Source organism: Lampetra planeri, chromosome 7 (assembly GCF_965212315.1).
Source record: "Lampetra planeri chromosome 7, kcLamPlan1.2.h2, whole genome shotgun sequence".
Taxonomy (NCBI): domain Eukaryota; kingdom Metazoa; phylum Chordata; class Hyperoartia; order Petromyzontiformes; family Petromyzontidae; genus Lampetra; species Lampetra planeri.
In genome coordinates, this window is record NC_136113.1 from 1,963,508 (window position 1) to 1,981,673 (window position 18,166).

Consider the following 18,166-nt stretch of genomic DNA (forward strand, 5'->3'; position numbering starts at 1 on the left):
GTTTATGTGGTGTGGAAAATATGGAGTGTGATATTTATGTGGTGTGGGAAATGTGGAGTGTGATGTTTATGTGATGTGCGAAATATAAAGTGCGATGTTTATGTGATATGGGAAATGTAGAGTGTGATGTTTATGTGATGTGGGAAATGTAGTGTGATTTCGATTTAAAGCTTTCGTGACTGCAGGGATTCATTTTCTTGGTTCTTTCGGTAAAGTCACGTAGAAGGGAAATAATAAAATAATGAAAATAAAACATAATAAAATACAATTCTCACTGTGAGAAAACATAATAAAATACAATTCTCACTGTGAGAATTGTATTTTATGATGTTTTATTTTTATTATTTTATTATTTTCCTTCTACGTGACTTTACCGAAAGAACCAAGAAGGTACAGTGTGCTGTTTATATGATGTGGGAAATGTAGAGTGTGATGTTTATGTGATGTGGGAAATGTACAGTGTGGTGTTTATGTGGTGTGGGAAATGTGGCGTATGATGTTTATGTGATGTGGGAAATGTGGAGTGTAATGTTTATGTGATATGGGAAATGTACAGTGTGATGTTTATGTGATATGGGAAATGTTAAGCGTGATGTTTATACGATGTAGGAAATGTGAAGCGTGCTGTTTTTACGATGTGGGAAATGTAGAGAGCGATGTCTATCTAATGTGGGAAATGCGAAGCGTGCTGTTTATGCGATGTGGGAAATGTGGACCGTCGTGCTTAAGTGGGGTGGGAAATATAAACGCTTGTGGTGGTGGTTGTTGCTCGGAGGAGGCCCCAGGAGCTGCGAGGTAGGAGAGGCGGCGGAGCGGAGCCGGGAGACTTACAGCAGCAGCAGCCAGGGCTTGCTGCTGCTACTGTTGTTGTTGGTGGTGTTGTTGTTGTTGCCGGTTGTGTGACTGCTTTACTTCGTGCGGGGCTCCGCTCGTCTGCGGTGGAGTTTCCCGTCGAGTGTCGGGGCTGGGCGCGGCTTCCTGGTGTGGGCCCCGGCCTCAACTCGCAGCATTCGCAGTAATAATGTCGTCGTCTGCCGCAGTGACACTTCTAGTCCTTTAAAGGTCCCCCCTTGAGAGTGAATTGAAGGCTGTGGTTACGCCGAGTGTGAATGACGTGAGCTTAACGCTTCGGCCGGTGCGCGCCGTGCCGCGTTTGGGCCGCATCGGTCAGCACCGCGGGGAGACCGAAGACGGCTGGGGGGGACGACGACGACGATGTTGTTGTTGTTGATGATGTTGTCGATGTTGTTGACCACCCCACAGCTCGGTGCGCCGTGCCAGTCCTTTGAGACCGCACGGCTCGAGCCATAACCCTCTCCCCAAAGAGGAGGAGGAGGCACTTTGTGTTCACCAGAGGGGCCCGGTGCGTCGTGTGGGACAACGACGCGCAGCGATTCGTGATTTGTGGTTTGTGCAGCAGCAACAGCAGCTACGGAGCCGGCAAAGTTCGGCAGTGGATGAGCGTTTTTGAGGCGAGAGGAGGAGGAGGCTGCGGCGAAGAGAACTTCCTCATGGAGGCCGTGGTTTCCAGCGAGCGCCGAGCGCGCTCCGTGTCCGAGGCGGCGGCGGCGGGCGCACAGGAAGGCGTCGGCATCGCTGCGGCGCAGGATGGCCTGGTGAGCCCACGGCTCTCTCGCTCTCTCGCTCACGCTTTGTGAACACGCTTTGTCCTTAAGAATGGGGTTATGCCCACTTTATGGCGATCAAACGGGAGGTTTAATGATGTTCAAACGCCAAATAGAAACCTTTTGCAAGGAATCAAGCACTACATTAACCACGAACTGGCTTCCTCTTGAGACGAGGCTCAAAAGAAAGCTGTCTCGGGTGTGGACCAATCAGTTTCAAAGACAATGCATATATTTCATGGGACCTCCTTTGCCAGTACCAAAATATACTAATAGGGTTTTTTCCCTTTTCTCTGGCAACAAAACTGACACCTTTTATCAGAGTATTGTTTTTGTTTGCATTTGACTGCAAGTCAATGTAAACATGATTCCTTGCAAAAGGTGTCAGTTTTGTTGCCAGAAAAAAGGGGGAAACCCCTATTAGTATAATGCATATATTATCAGTGTTTTTTTGTTTGCATTCTGACCACAAGCATTGTGGTTAATTACAGACTTGATTCCTTGTAAAAGGTTTCAGTTTGGTGTTTTAACATCTTAACACCTGTTTGTTGCCGGAAAAAAGGGGAAAACCTATTCTCATGATATGATAATATATGGCGTTGTCTTTGAAACTGATGGGCCGGCACCAGAGACAGCCTTGTCCTTTATGGCCTAGTGACATCGGTGTCAGACACGAGAACAACGACAAAAGGTGAACGGTGCAAAGACGATGCACGTATCAGAGCATTTATAACTCCGGGTAAGAGTGGGGTAATAACTTCTTATTTTTCATACTTTTGATACTGGCAAAAAGGCCCAATGATATATTTGGTCTTGCATGTAACACGCGGAACCCCCGAAACGTGAATATTGTTGGACATTCTGATTTGTTGTTAGCTGTCTCCTCCACACTGTGAAAAAACATCACATGCCAGCTAGTCCCCAGTTTAGCACCACGTATGTTCAACTTCTTTCGCACCGTACGTAGTGACCAACCCTGCTAATCGGATGGGTAATGACTGCAGCATTCAATTGAGCATTCCAGAATTGGATTGTACTTTTCATTAGTGTCATTGGGGTTTTTCATTGTTTGTTCTATTGCTTATATACAATGATTTAATTGCCATTATTTCTTAAAAGTAGGAATCCATGAAAACGAAACTCATTCAACAATGCAGAACATTGGCCGCAATGTGAATGTGTTGCGTCGCTTGTGTTCAGCCACAGGTCACCACCAGCACGACCAGGCAGAGAGGAGAGCGCAGGGAGGATGGGGACGGCAGTGGGCGCGAACGGTCGCACAGCGAGCCCCACACGGACGAGGAGAGCGAGGAGGAAGAGCTCTCCCTGAAGTATGGCGCCAAGCACGTCATCATGCTCTTCGTACCAGTCACGCTGTGCATGCTGGTTGTCGTCGCAACCATCAAGTCTGTCACCTTCTACACGGAAAAAAACGGCCAACTGTAAGTGCACTTCACGTTAAGGCTCGCTGAATGGTTACGATAGTTGTAGAATTTAAAGATGCCACCTTCATCTCGAACAGGGATCGGCAGCCTGCCTCCGGAGCTGCATGTGTATCTTTAAGGACTCCTCCGTGACGTGATTCAGCCCTTGAAATATTGAGTTTATTACCGAATTCTCCAAAAATTGTTCTTGTTCTGTTGGTTGCCTACCCCTGGTCTAGAGACCATCTGAGAAAAAAAAGTCGTGCAGTTATTTACAAACAATGTCATTGGCTTCTTAGTGCTAGCCAGAATTGTGAAAGATTACTTAAAATGTAATGTTTTGTGTAAAACATAGTTCAATGTGTTGGTGTGAGAAAAACACTTTCTCCATGTGGTTTCCAGCCACTTCAGTCGGCTCACATGAACTGCTTTCTAAAGCAAGTGTTGAAGAAAACAGATTGAAAAAGTCATGGCTAATCAAGTAGTAGAGATTCACGTGTAGCCATTGGATATAGCTGGCGTGTCACTGGCCCTGGGAGGTTGGAGGAACCACAGTGACGTTACTTGGGGTTGTTCTTTTGCTATTTTCTATGCAATTCTAAACAATGCCCTACTCGGAGCTATTTTGCTTAGGGTGTCGACATTCGATAGGGAAATACTTTTACCTGCTCGCCTAATGAGGATACTATAACCAGCATCACTTGGGCGTAAATTATGACAAGTTAACAGTGGCATGGCTTTGCAAATTGTCTGGCATCGTTTAACACGAGTTGTAATTCTGCATGAGTGAAAGATCTACAGGAAAGTAATGTACTCCTAGAAATGCATTACCTTTTAGTTTTTTTCATGGGAAAAAGTCTGGAGTGATCATGGTTTTAAGTTGGTTTCTTAAGAGTTGAAAAATAACCACTACTGTTGTTCCCATAACCAGCATCTACACACCATTCACCGAGGACACAGACACTGTGGGACAGCGAGTGCTTAACTCCATTCTCAACACCATCATTCTCATCAGCGTCATTGTGGTTTTGACCATCTTCTTGGTGCTACTGTACAAGTACCGCTGCTACAAGGTGACCAATATACCCACCACTCAACACAAACACATTGCAGCAAATACTGCAGTTTCCATGCATTCTAATCCTAATAATCTTTCTTTCCACAGTTCATCCATGGCTGGCTGATTATGTCATCTTTAATGTTGCTGTTTCTCTTCACCTACCTTTATCTGGGGTAAGTAGAGAAGGGCAGTTGATGGAATTTGTGGAAAAATTGTGTAATTGTAAGTTATTTATATGGTCAAAGTACAGAATGTTGTTATACTAATCAAATACCAGAAAGTGCCATTTCTATTATTTGTTACTTAATTGTGCGCTGTTTTCAGAGAGGTATTCAAGACTTACAATGTGGCCATGGACTACCCAACGCTCATTCTCATCATGTGGAACTTTGGAGTTGTTGGCATGATATGCATCCACTGGAAGGGCCCACTGCTGCTGCAGCAAGCCTACCTCATCATGATCAGCGCTCTCATGGCCCTGGTCTTCATCAAGTACCTCCCCGAGTGGTCTGCGTGGGTCATCCTTGGAGCCATATCTATCTATGGTACAATAACGCAGCATAATGCCTGGGGTTTCTGTAAATGTGGCATACCAATAATAATTCGCTGCAAGCTGTTTGTGTTGTACTGACCGTGACTGGGATATTTCATCTTTTTAGATCTGATAGCTGTGCTGAGTCCAAAGGGCCCGTTGAGGATGCTTGTAGAGACTGCTCAGGAGCGGAATGAGCCTATCTTTCCTGCACTCATCTATTCCTGTAAGTAGGCGATTCTCATTTTAATTTCACATGTACCCTTTAAAAATGACATGCTTAATGTAGCCTCTGCACTTTGTGTATGATGAAATGTAAAATAATAAAATGATCGATACGTATATTTGCGTGTAGAATTGTGTGCATATGTGTACATTTATCAGTTATATTTTGCATGTTTTGTGTGTATTTTTTTGTCTGGGTGTGTACTGTCGATTAATTTTACAGCAACCATGGTATGGATGGTGGGCATGGCCGACACAAACTCCACGGAGCAGCAGAGTACGAGGCCTTCCCCTGAGCCAAACAATGATGCACAAGGTGCCATATACCTCACCATTGTCTCCTCAATATACAATGGTTCAGTTGCAGAAACTGGTAACCTAAGGTGGAATATTTTTAGTGGTACTGACAACGTGGCCAGCAAAATGCTTTAATATGTAATAAAATAATCCATCAATGGTAATAGACATAGAGTTTTACTAACTCGTGTGATTATTGGAAAGTGATAAATCTGACGTGGGTTCATAGACTATAAAATGGAAGCCTCTACATGAATTAAGCAAAATGTTCATGACAATTGAGTTATTATCCGATAATGACTTTGGGTAATGTATTACAGGCCGTTAAAATATTTATAATGTTTTCTGATTTAATTTTTAAAAATGGGATAATTTGTGAATTTGGTGAAATTTCAGTACCAAATGGCGGCCAAGGTGACTTCACGGGTAATTTCTTGGGGGACCCGCAGCCAAGTGAACCCGATGTGCCTCGAACCACTCATGAGGCTCGAGAACTGGCGCGGGAACGAGCACGCGCTAACCCCCCCATGCCACCGGAAGAGTCGGAGGAGGAGCGTGAGTGACTTGCGACGCAGCAACCACACTCGGTTTTCTCACAGCATCGGGGGGCATGGAACCCACTACGGCACAAACACCATCGTTCGTTTGATCGCTCGAAAATCATTGCGGTGAAAGTGCAAACGTCATTCTCTAAAAAGTACAAATCTTGGTTTATGAAGATGTATGTAAAATGGAATGATTAATGGTAAACTTGTGTGTCTGAGAGTTCAGGAGGAGGTATAAAGCTTGGCCTGGGAGATTTCATCTTCTACAGTGTGTTGGTGGGAAAGGCCTCGGCAGCTGCCAGTGGAGACTGGAACACCACCCTTGCCTGCTTCGTGGCCATCCTTATCGTAAGCAGCCACGCTCCAACACGTTTAGTCCCAAGTACACTACTTCTCTGAATTTCTCCTGCATTGGCATCCAACTGCTGTTTTTTTTTTATTAACTAGCTCTGTCTGTCGTTGTTGTTGTATCATCAAATCTTGTAACTCAATTTTAACCCACTTCCCAATGTGGTATCGACTGCAAACTTGGTATATGTATGTCATACTGATGGCAATACTATATTCTATCATTAAAAAAATAAACATATATTTTAAAACAATCTTTTTTATATGTTATGTTTCGGCTTTGGTCTAATTGTCCACGCTCAACTAACGTTGGCTGTAAATCACCACGGCCTCTTACATTATGGCAAGCTTCGGGGCCACCTGGAGTCGTGGAGTTCTGTCATTACTAGTACGGTACATTTAATTAAAGCGTGTTTTAAAAAAAGTATTTTTAAATATTACTTATTTTAAAAACTGATGTACATTTTTTTTTTAAACCCCCTCCCCTTCCAGGGCCTTTGCCTGACCCTGCTGCTGCTGGCAATATTCAAGAAGGCATTACCAGCACTTCCCATCTCCATTACATTTGGATTGATCTTTTACTTTGCTACTGACAACTTGGTGCGGCCTTTCATGGACAGCCTCGCTTTTCATCAGTATTATATTTAGTTGTGCTCTTTCCCAGCGTCGCATTGTACAGTCGTTGGTCCATCTTCCACAGTGTAACCCTCAATCTGTACAGATTTCTATAAGTTAGATGTTTGTGTTTATTGACCTGAATAAATGTGGGTGTACAACAGTATTGCTACTGTTTCCTTTGCATCGCACCCGTAAAAAAAGCTTTTTTTCTCAGAGATTAAAGCAAGCACAAGTGCTGGAATTATACTCTGCAAATCTCAGTTTTACTGCACAGTGGAATACATAAATAATATCAGGAATTTAGTTTAACACGTAGGCTCTTATGGATCATGAATTTAATTGATAATGAGCCTTATTAGAAGCTTGTATATTTAAAGCAAGCAGATTTGAGCTGGGCACGGTGGCACTTGCCAATAATTCTGTGCTTTGGATGCAAGAGTTGATGGATTGTGTCGATTTGTGCAACCCTCAACTGCACTTCACTTGTGAGATGGACAGGAGATTTAAGTACATCAAGTAGCTTTCTGACCCACCTGTGGAACCTTTGAGTATTTTCATTTTGCACGCTGAATACGTTTTTTTTTCTGCAGATACACGGGTTTCAGCTTACATGCAGAACATTCCTCAAAGTAATTTGTCAAACATGCAAATGCAGCATCCTGAAAATGTCTCGATAGGCAGCCATTCCCGGATTAATAAATGATGTTATCGTCATTAAATAGTGGCTGTGTACCACACTGCTGCTGTAGAGACCACGTTTTGCCAGTTTTGAGCACATACTCAAGTTGATGTTTGACAAATGCATTCTGTAGCACACAGGACAGCTTCTACAGACGTGCATTGTATTAATGCTGCATAAGAAAAACTGGGCAAGACACTTAGGCAACAGTGTTGAATACATTTTGCCGCTTCACAGTTTGGGTGTTTAAATACAGCACAATTCTTATGAAGCTGCAACAAATGGGTTTCTGGAGTAGCCTTAGAAATGGTTGCTAACACATTAATCATTTATTGCTATATGAAATATTAAAAATTTATGTCATGTTCAATGTGATTAAACACTGCTATGTAATAATGTTAGTGTGAGCTGCTGTTTATATAACTACTATAATGAAATACTGTATATAATCATACTTATTTTTAATACAACATTTGGAATACTTTAGCACAGTCGTTCTTAACCTGGGGTGCACACACTCCCTGGGGGTGCGAGACATGCCAGATTTTATTTAGAAGGTAAATCATCTAAACACACATTAAGTATGGGCACGTAAGTACAACTACTTTGCGTCATCAACCGTCGATGTATTTATTAACAGGTACAAGGCTGCAGTAAAGGTTAAGAACCACTGCTTTAGCAGTTTAGATTGTAATTTCTATGGGTTATTAACACTTTACATCAAACTATACATTTTGAAGTAATTTTAAAATAGATTTCCTCGATCAAAAACCAAGCAACACATCACCACACGTCTTCATTACATACTTGCAGACGGGTAATTACAATTCCGTGTGTAAACACTCAATAAATATTCATTGCTCTTGTCATGCCACTGAGTAGATACGATTTTCTTAACTCGGGGCGTATCTGCTGAATGAACGCATTCAGAAAAATCACGTTTCTGGTAGTCAGTGATGTGATGGGTACATTGCAAACAATGACGAGCTGCTTGAGTGTAGCTGCTCACACTTGGGGGTGACATTGGTGTCCGGTACTTGCCTGTGATAACTCATTTGTTGGGAAAGCGCAACAAATGATCTCGTCAAGAGAGCTGCCACAAGGGTTTGGTGGATGTTCAGGGACTCCTACTTGTGAAGATTCGATTGACGAACTTTCAGAGATTCGAAAAAACCTGACCGTATGTCGAGTTGAATATTCGAACCGAGGGTCGTACATGTAACTGCCACGCATTAGATGGTGGTGGTGGCATCTACAGGAGATTATACAACTTTTAAATCAATTCCCCGTGTTTAGTGTACATCCCGTACAACATTTTGGGAATCTACAGGTGTAAACTTGGACTTACGAACAGACCTGTGGAACCTAATTCCTAAGTAGAGGAGCCCCTGTATGTTGAACTTCGTTCCCACCGTACGTCGCCGACCGCATTAAACCGAACAAAGTACTAAAGAAATAGGTTTTCAAACAAAATACTAAATTCGTTTTAAAAAATGTGTTTCAAGAAAACTGCAGGTCTATCTAGGTGAGCAGCACACTTCCGCTGGAGGTGCTTGTGCAAGGAGCCACGTGAATGATGCGAGTGGCTGCTACTTTGTGTGTCTCTGCCCTGGTCTCGCCGACGGCTGCCTCCTTGTTGTGTGGTGGAGTGGCCTTGCTGGGCGAGGGGACGGTGTCCCCCAGCTCCATGGTGTGCGTCACCTGGCCAGTGGGTGGTGACCCCATTGCTTCCCCCACTGGCCACGCTCTCCAACGAGCCACGAGCAGCCCCCACGCACATCGGCGGAACTGCGGGCGGGGGGGGGGCACGCACGCGGACAACGCACACAATTCAAAGATTGCGGTCCATGGCATTGGCCATGGATTATTGTGAGATTAGGGGTCGTCCATAAATGACGTCACGCACCTGGGGGGGAGGGGGAGGGTCAGACATTTGTGATGTGGCGGGGTGTGAGAAATGTGACGTCACATCAAAATGCGCAACTTCAAATAAACAAAGACAACACGTTCTACTTAATAAAATATACTTTTTAATAAATGTTTTCTCCTACAACATCAGAGTGCAGCGCCACATTAAATAAAATGCGCACTACATTCAATAGTTTCAAGCGATTTGAAGCATGTTTTATTTTTAATGGAAATATGGTTGGGGGGGGGCAGAGCTTTGTGACGTCATATTTGAGGCGGGTCTAACTTTGTGTGACGCCGTGTGACGAGGGGGGGTCAAAAATCTTCCAAAATCGCGTGACGTCATTTATGGACGGCCTTATGCATCTTTACACCCCTTACTCTTCCAAGGGTCGTTTGTGTTCGTCAAAATTAATTCATTTGAACATTCATTAGTTCCTGACATCGCACGGCGGGAACAAACATTTGGGTCAGCAGCAACCTTGACTCGTGTTTGGGAATACGTCACCAGCCTATAATACGTCTATAAACACACGGAATAAGTCACCTGTTTATTCGTGAAAATATACAGCAGAGGGTGGTATGCTGCTGTAGTCCGGGTGAGCAACATTGGCACGGCAGAGATGACGGGAGTGAAGGATGACGACGACGACGATGCCGACGCCACGTGGTAGTCTCTCTGGACATCCATGAGCGCCATCAGCGCGTGCGGCGTGCGTGCCGTGAAGCAGAGTAGCAGCACGAGCACCCACGCCCGTGCCGCCTGCTGCTCGTAGCAGGCGAGGGCAGCAGCGCGCCGCGTGTGCGCTGCGTACCGAGTGCGAAGCTGGGGCAGCGTGGGGCCACGGCGAGCAAACGAAGACACAAAACAACATTCAACGCATTTGATAATTGTTTTTTTACCCTTTTATCCTGCAACAAAACTGACACCTTTTTTACAAGGAGTCATGTTTGCATAGACCACAATTCCTGCAGTCGTAATGCAAACAAAAAACATAACTCTGATAATGTATGCACTTTCCTTGAAGTTGATTGATCCACACCCGAGACAGCTTTCCTTAGAGCCTAGTCTCACATGGTGTTGGACCAGATGACGCCAAAAGGCGCACAACTCAAAGAAAATGCACCATCAGAGTATGAGAGCTCGGGGTAAGCATTTACACCATTGGAACCTCATTTGCCAGTATAAAAATATGATAATTGATTTTTTACCCTTTTATCTGGCAACAAAACTGACACCTTTTTACAAGGAGTCATGTTTGCATTGACCACAATACCTGCAGTCGTAATGCAAACAAAAAAACATAACTCTGATATCTTAATTTTGGAGCTTTCGTGACTGCAGGAATTATTCTTTGGTTCTTTCGGTAAAGTCACGTATAAAGATAAAATAATAAATTAAATAATAGCATACGACGTTTCGATCGCAACACAAGCAATCATCATCAGGTATAATGAAATAGCGACATAAAATCTAACCAGAAAACTATAGACAGACATATAAGCAGACAGATATCACCGAGATACATAGAGCGAGCAACACAGGTACAGAGAGGGGTGATCGTCTCTGTGGGGTGGCCTTAAATAGACAGGGGGGCGGAGGCAGCGAGAGGGAGGGGTTAGAGACAACATTTACATGTCAATGAGTACGAGGAGACGCGTAGAGAAGTACGCAGGCTTAGAGGGAGAAAGAAACACACTAAAATTAAATAACCTAGCAAAGTATCGAAATGTTATGTAAAACGACACAGAGAGTCGGTCAACACACAATTAACGCATAGCCTGGTCGATTACGTATTTCAAAGATTGCTAAGTTAGAATTTAAGTGTGAAAATTCCAAAGAAAGACAAAAGATAAAAACAAGAGGAATGGAGACACACAGACAGAGCAGAACCTAAGAACGACAAAAAACGAGTGTAGACAGAAAAAAGTACACTAAATATACAGGCAGAGAGAGAGAGAACAAAAAACCCAGAGAGAGAAAAAAGGTAAACTTGGAACTTCCCCGTAGAAGTGGTTCAATCTTAATTTTGGAGCTTTCGTCTTTCTTTGGAATTTTCACACTTAAATTCTAACTTAGCAATCTTTGAAATACGTAATCGACCAGGCTATGCGTTAATTGTGTGTTGACCGACTCTCTGTGTCGTTTTACATAACATTTCGATACTTTGCTAGGTTATTTAATTTTAGTGTGTTTCTTTCTCCCTCTAAGCCTGCGTACTTCTCTACGCGTCTCCTCGTACTCATTGACATGTAAATGTTGTCTCTAACCCCTCCCTCTCGCTGCCTCCGCCCCCCTCTGTCTATTTAAGGCCACCCCACAGAGACGATCACCCCTCTCTGTACCTGTGTTGCTCGCTCTATGTATCTTGGTGATATCTGTCTGCTTATATGTCTGTCTATAGATTTCTGGTTAGATTTTATGTCGCTATTTCATTATACCTGATGATGATTGCTTGTGTTGCGATCGAAACGTCGTATGCTATTATTTAATTTATTATTTTATCTTTATACGTGACTTTACCGAAAGAACCAAAGAATAACTCTGATAATGCATGCACTGTCCTTGAAGTTGATTGGTCCACACCCGAGACAGCTTTCCTTAGAGCCTAGTCAGTTTCATTGCCAGATAAAAGGGTAAAAAAACAATTATCATATTTCTCTATTGGCAAATGAGGTTCCAATGATTCAACGCATTTGTCAATGACACTGTTCTCGTGTTCCGGCAGTCCTCCTGCCTGCTTCAGCAGTTGTTTCCTGCTGTGGTTGTCCCCACCTGAGGACGGACGCTTGTGTTGCGCCCGAAACGTCGTGATTTAATTTATTTAGTTTTATACCTACGTGACTTTACCGAAAGAACCAAAGAGTATAGACTGTGGCCCCTTTAAGATGCGTCTGTGGGCGGGGGGGACTTACCTATCTTCGTATTCCTCCAGGATAAATGAAGGTTCTGATATATGTGTAATAAGCGACGCTTGGGGACAATGGGTCTTTACATTTACGAGCGAAACAGACTTCACAATTCTGGTAAGTCGAAGCTGCTTGTAATCACCAGCGAAACGTCGTGAACTCAAATTGCAAATGTGGGTTTACTCTCCAACACTCCGGTGTGCTGAAGCAGTAACTCATTTGCACGTCTTGTTGACGTAACAAACCTTACTAATTGGCTGTGTCGGGTGGTGGTGGGTTCAAGACACATTTATATTTACGCGATCTAACCCAAAACAAAAACCCTTTATTATGGATAATATTGGTTGCGAAAGGCCTACCTGTTAAACAGCTGTTGTTTCCACACAGCACATTATAAATAGAGAGTCCGGAGAGAGATAATCGAGTGGCTCACCAGAGTTTGGATATTGACAAGTGCCACGTGGATCCAATATCAAAGCCCGCATCAGGTGGCACAAGCGGAGCCGCTCCCAGAAAAATAAAAACACCCGATCAGGATCTCGTGATATTGGTGACAGATCGTGATCCTCCTAATGGAGGCGAATGCTGTGTTGATTACACACCTGCTACGCTGAAAAACCATACCATGCTTTCAATGCATTTGCCTTGACACCCAATTGCTCCAGTGCGGAGGGGGAATTATTTTCCACGAGGATCAATAATTTGCGAGAAGCCTTTTTTGACATGTTCTCCAACCTATTCGTTTTCTGTCTCGGTAGACTCTTACACTAACTATATGGACGTCAGCGCACCACGAATCCTTGAGCTACGCACGTGTACATCGGTGCGTTCAGATGCCATCACGTCTCTCACCGCGCGGATCGTGAGCACGATGCGCCCGTAGCAGAGCGCAGTGGCAGCCACGGGCAGAACCAGACACCCGAGGAAGAGCAGCAGCACAAAGGCGTTCGAGGCCACGTCCTGGGGTCTCCAGTCAAGGGAACAACCCAGGCCGTGCGATTCGGGCATGTAGTGACCCCATCCGAGCAGCGGGGCTGAAGACCAGGCCAGCGCGTAGAGCCACGCAGCGGCTGATGCACGGCGACCCCAAGACAGGTCGAGGTCCTGGGGTCGCGAGAGTCTGGAGCAGCGCTCGAAGGCGAGCAGCGCCAGGCTCCCCGCGGACACGGTGCCTGCAGTTTGCACAGACGGGCAGGATCTCTCTCTCTCTACATATACAGCTCTCTTTTTTATGGGTATGAATTAAGTAGCAACATTCAGCCGTCGTCCACGTTGGAAATACAGCAGCTGCTGGCTTCAGAGGACTTCAAATGCATGCCACGCGTGCCCTCGAAGAAGTCTCGAAGTGAACGCGCCTGGGATGATGTGTGCCACCTTTTGCTGCGATTCTCCCCACCCGCACTTGTTGATTACTGGGATTTGTTTTAGTTCGATTAAGACTGGGTTCACACACGATCCATAAATTACGACAACCAAACGTAAACCTCAAGTGAAGTCAGCGGTGTGTACCACGAACATGCCGAAAAGTTCACAAGACTGAACTTTACAGATTGGCAACGTGCATCGGCAGCCAATCGGGGCTGGGGTGACACAAAGGCGGATGAGGCAAGTTTTTGTTTGTTTTCAAACTTGCGGTATTCATTGAAAGATTGATAATAGAGAAGAGGAGGGAATTTCCACGGCGGTTCTAGATGACAGACAACCTCATATCTCAGGCACAAGGAAAGGGCCGTTACGGGAGTCAAACTCGGGATTCACTGGAAGTTTGTTGGAGGCAGTAGGAGATGTGGGAGGTCTAGTCCTTGTAAACTTAGAAAAGTGGATATATATTTTTTAAGAAGGCAAACATCTAAAACAGAGCTTCCATGTAATTGTAAATTGTAATTACAATTCGACAATAAATTCGTTGACAATTCTAAATTCTAAGCTTTAAATAAGCGTGGCCTTTATATCAAATTACAGGCAGTTCAAATGAAATCACCACCGTAAGTAAAGCACGCATCACTTAGCACGATGCAAAGCGGCAATTAAAATAATTCTGTTTTGAAGAACGGTAAGTTACTTACTCGCCTTTTGAAAATACTTTTTGAATCGAATAAGTCGAGTTAAACCTGTTCATGGAAACCCTGTGATTACAACGAGGATCACCAGGCGGACAAACAGATTTATGGATTTACTTTCCAACACACGTGTGTTGAACTAGTAACGAATTAGCACGTTCTGTTTACGTGACAAGTCTTACTATTTGGCTGTGTCGGGTGGTGGCGGATTTAACGACACATTTCTATTTACGCTACCTAACACAATAAAACCCTTGTATTATGGATGATATTGGTAGCGAAAGCTTACGAATTAAACCCAGTGAGCCTGATTTATGTAGATGGTTTTTTTTATCCAACACTTTTGTGGAATTCTGGCGTTCTTGCATCCATTCGGTAAAACTGATCCCGCCTGATTCACGTCTCCAATTTTGACACCATTCGTCACGCAGAACGAGCGTTCCAACGCACTACACACAAACACACACACGTGGAAAATACCCCACGGCCAAACAGTAGCCGGAAAAGTGTCGAGGAGAATCCGGGACGTGTGCCGACATCGGCACAAAGACAAAGATCCCCCCCCCCCCGTGTAGCCTTCACAGACTTTTGGGGCAAGTGCTGTTAGCGAGCAGCACCTATGAAGGCCGGCAACTGTGGCACGCCAAGAGGGTGGGTGGCCAAAACCACGCCCGGCCGCCTTTGTCTCCCCAGTGGCCATGTTTTCACATTGCGCCAGGTACTCATTTTGGGCTGAGTCGACCTAGGGGAGGCACATGACCAGCTGAGATAATCGTCACTGGCGTTGGCCGTGAGCGGGAATCGAAGTTGGGTAGCCGGGTTCATAGCGCAGCGTAGCGCTAACCGCTGCGCCACCGCTCCTCACATCAGCACCCAGTCACTCGTGCTAATCTGCGTGCGTTTCTCTTTTTTACGCCGAGGGGCAGAATGTCGCACTCAGCTGAAGGCGGCTTAGTGCTATTTAAAACAATGATTATGTTTAATATAACGAAGTGCACGAGGATAACAATTTTAAGTGAAAATGATGATGAAAATAGTCGTGGTTTGAATGACGATGAATGAAGATGGTATAAGTTGCAGATGATGGTAATTAATGATTATGAATGATGATGATGATGAAGCTGCACCTTGAACTATTGATCATCTACCAACCCACATAAACTCTTACCCCTGAGTCTTAAATCTCCACCATCATTGTATAGTCTGCAACTTCATTTGTCCTCACATTGTCAACATCAGCGTGTGTGGTAACACCTTCATTCTGGAATTTGGGTTGAAGTTTAGTGACGAATAGGTACTGCAAAGTGTTTGTACAAATTCAGAAACAGAAAAAATATTCTTGGTTCTTTCGGTAACGTCACGTAGAACTGAAACAATAAAGAACCAAGAATATGAATCCCTCCAGTCACGAAAGCTTTAAATAAAAAAAAGTTACGGAATGGAGGTACCAAAGGTGAGCATCAATTTGCGCCGAGTGGCCCACCGTGGTGCCCGCACGAAGCACGCCTCTGTATCCACGATCAACAGGATCTCTTCACATGCGTAGAGCGTCTGCGATTGTCGGCTCTGTGAATAAACCCCTCGTCACTTGTGGTGACACTGCCGCAAAGGTGCCACGATTGAGTGGCTGCATTTCTCTGTTTGTATGCAGCGTCGGCTTGCACGAGGATTGCGAAATATGGATTCATACTTTTAGGTTTTTTCGGTAAAGTCACGTAGGTAAAAAAATAAAATTAATAAAAGTAATAATAAAAAAAATCACGACGTTTCGGAGGCAACACAAGCTTCCGTCATCAGTTGGAACCGTCACAGCACGATTGCTGTATCAAGTATCAAGTACTTGATACAGCAATCGTGATTCTGCGCTTTTATTTTTTTACCTACGTGACTTCACCGAAAAACCCTAAGAGTATGAATCCTTGCAGTCACGAAAGCTTCAAATCTAGAAATATGGATTCTACGATTTTACGCGGAATCGCCCAGCATTCCGCCTAAAGAATCTGGAATGTGAATGATGGCCAAGCAGCCCAAGATAGCGATGTTAATCAGGCCCACTATGTTCATCCATAGCCGCGCAAAAGGCTAAACATGACATCAAAACAAGAAGCCAGAAGCTGCCATGCTGGCACGTGTGCGCGCACACGGGAAAGTGCAGAATCAGGCCCTCTGCTGTGTTATCAGTCCGATTTATTTAGAACCAATTTTTTGCTTTAACTTTCTCCTTCCCCGCACATCTGATGAGCACGGTTGGCTCACGTGCGGTGGCGCGAAACAAGTTCAGCAAACGTGCATTATTGTCGTTCTGTTGTCATTACCGAAGAGGGTGAGCGAGAATCCATCCCAAAGACACATGGCCTGGCCCCGTGCGTCGTGCCCCGGGCCCCACAGCAGCAGCATGGCCGCGGTGGAGAGGCTGCCCAGCAGCTCGCTGGCACTCATGTTGGCCAGCAGCATGAACGAGGGGACGCGCAGGAACCTGCGCCGTGCGAACAGCAGCAGCACCAGCGCGTTTGCGCTCACGCCCACGCACACGCCGAGCCAAAGCACCACGGCGGCCACGACGTGGGCAGCTCCACTCAATCCCGCTTCCGACCCGGGGCCCAACGCGGCGGCGTCTCCCGTCGAGAGGGAGTTCCTCTGCGACTCCGGCTCCATTGCGCTCTCCCGATGCGTCGCCGGCTGTCAAGGTCCCCGTCGCCGCTTGTGCGCTTCCACAGCTGCGTTCAGTAAACCTTCTGTCCTTTAATCGGCTTATACTGCCATGTTCACCAACATGCAGCTGTTGCCATAACAACCACAAGGGATCCACCAACTATGATGGAAAGGGTCACACAATAAATGTAAGCTCCTTTACGGCAGCGCTTACAGGACCGGCTGGCTCTTTTCTCTCAGTTTTACCGCATGAAGTTGCTCAGTGGTGAGTGGATCTTAAACTATTAGGTTTATCTTTCCACAGATGTTTCCTTTCGGTGCTCAGGAACAATTTATAAACTATAAATATCGTTAAAAAAACAATAGGACGTGTCTCAAGTAATGTTATGTTTTAATTTTTTCGAAAGGGGCTCTCACTTGGTTTTAAAGCAGTTTTTTAATGACATGTGGAGTCATTACCAGAAAAATGCATTCTCCAGGTTTCCACTGTCTTAAGCTTGGAGGGTCAGCAATCCTATCTTCCATCATTGTTTGTTTCAGTTAGGTCGTGTAAAAATGTGTCAACCCCACCTCGACCCGATACAGCCTATTCATAAGTGTCACGCGAATAAAATGTGCCAAATATATGAACTGCTTCAGTCCCACCAGTGTGTTGGTGAGTAATCTTACAACACTGAAATGGGGACGTTTCGCTGGGGATTATATCCAGCATCCTCAGGTCAACTGGAGCTCAGATCTAACCAAACCTGAAAAAACTAAATTGAATATTGTAATTGTTCATGAACGCCTACGTATACATTCAGCTTCTATATTCGTTTGCAATTCAAAAATAAATTGTGATAAATAAGAGAAACAGCTAAAAGAAGCACTTTTAACATTTTCTTCTCAATACTCTGGTTCTTTCGGTAAAGTCACGTAGAGTATGGATTCCTGCAGTCACGAAAGCTTCAAATCACGATTTCTTCTCAATGTTTTAGCATTTTACATTTGCATACTGAAGGGCAAATGCATAGGTGAAAGAAAATGCTTTTATGCAACTACATGGCAGCAAAATATAGTAGAAAATGTGTCGTTCGGCTTTTTTCCTGAAAAATATTATTGGAAACTACTTTCATGCCAAGAACATAAAACTTGGCCGACATCTGCCAGGGCAGCCATAACCATGTTAATTAGTTGAACTTGCGCGCTGTGTACATTCAGTGAACATGCACGCGTTTTTTTACGTACAATCATTGAAAATTGTATTAATACAATCAAATTAGGAGAAAAAACTGCAAATTAAG

The 18,166-nt window shown here is 44.5% G+C and overlaps 2 protein-coding genes across 4 annotated transcripts; one reads left to right on the forward strand and one right to left on the reverse strand.

The window, feature by feature from the left end:
- Positions 1–661: 661 nt before the first annotated feature.
- On the forward strand, positions 662–8,222 carry LOC144719744 (presenilin-1-like). Of its 3 annotated transcripts, none has more exons than XM_078595916.1 (11): positions 662–795; positions 1,418–1,616; positions 2,826–3,067; positions 3,981–4,122; positions 4,215–4,282; positions 4,434–4,654; positions 4,769–4,867; positions 5,090–5,182; positions 5,560–5,718; positions 5,935–6,056; positions 6,549–8,222. In XM_078595916.1, the coding sequence occupies exons 1-11, from the start codon at positions 668–670 to the stop codon at positions 6,702–6,704; spliced, it is 1,629 nt and encodes a 542-aa protein (XP_078452042.1). In that variant the 5' UTR covers positions 662–667; the 3' UTR covers positions 6,705–8,222. The 3 variants fall into 3 exon arrangements, with proteins under 3 accessions (XP_078452042.1, XP_078452043.1, XP_078452044.1); XM_078595917.1 differs by having other exon boundaries at positions 1,421–1,616; XM_078595918.1 differs by lacking the exon at positions 662–795 and adding an exon at positions 936–1,015.
- On the reverse strand, positions 6,916–18,115 carry LOC144719746 (opsin-3-like). Its single transcript, XM_078595919.1, has 4 exons — positions 16,547–18,115; positions 13,024–13,343; positions 9,809–10,087; positions 6,916–9,141 (listed from the first exon to the last, which is right to left on the reverse strand). The coding sequence occupies exons 1-4, from the start codon at positions 16,884–16,886 to the stop codon at positions 8,875–8,877; spliced, it is 1,206 nt and encodes a 401-aa protein (XP_078452045.1). The 5' UTR covers positions 16,887–18,115; the 3' UTR covers positions 6,916–8,874.
- Between the last annotated feature and the right edge of the window lie 51 nt (positions 18,116–18,166).

Excerpts from the sequence above, each read along its gene's own strand:
- LOC144719744 (XM_078595916.1), top strand. The coding sequence starts at position 668 with ATGTGGGAAATGCGAAGCGTGCTGTTTATGCGATGTGGGAAATGTGGA. Across the intron at positions 4,283-4,433 it reads TTCACCTACCTTTATCTGGG|AGAGGTATTCAAGACTTACA; the intron begins GTAAGTAGAGAA and ends CGCTGTTTTCAG. Across the intron at positions 5,183-5,559 it reads GCCAAACAATGATGCACAAG|TACCAAATGGCGGCCAAGGT; the intron begins GTGCCATATACC and ends GTGAAATTTCAG.
- LOC144719746 (XM_078595919.1), bottom strand. The coding sequence starts at position 16,886 with ATGGAGCCGGAGTCGCAGAGGAACTCCCTCTCGACGGGAGACGCCGCC. Across the intron at positions 13,344-16,546 it reads ATTCTCGCTCACCCTCTTCG|GCACCGTGTCCGCGGGGAGC; the intron begins GTAATGACAACA and ends TGCAAACTGCAG. Across the intron at positions 10,088-13,023 it reads TCGTGCTCACGATCCGCGCG|CTTCGCACTCGGTACGCAGC; the intron begins GTGAGAGACGTG and ends ACGCTGCCCCAG.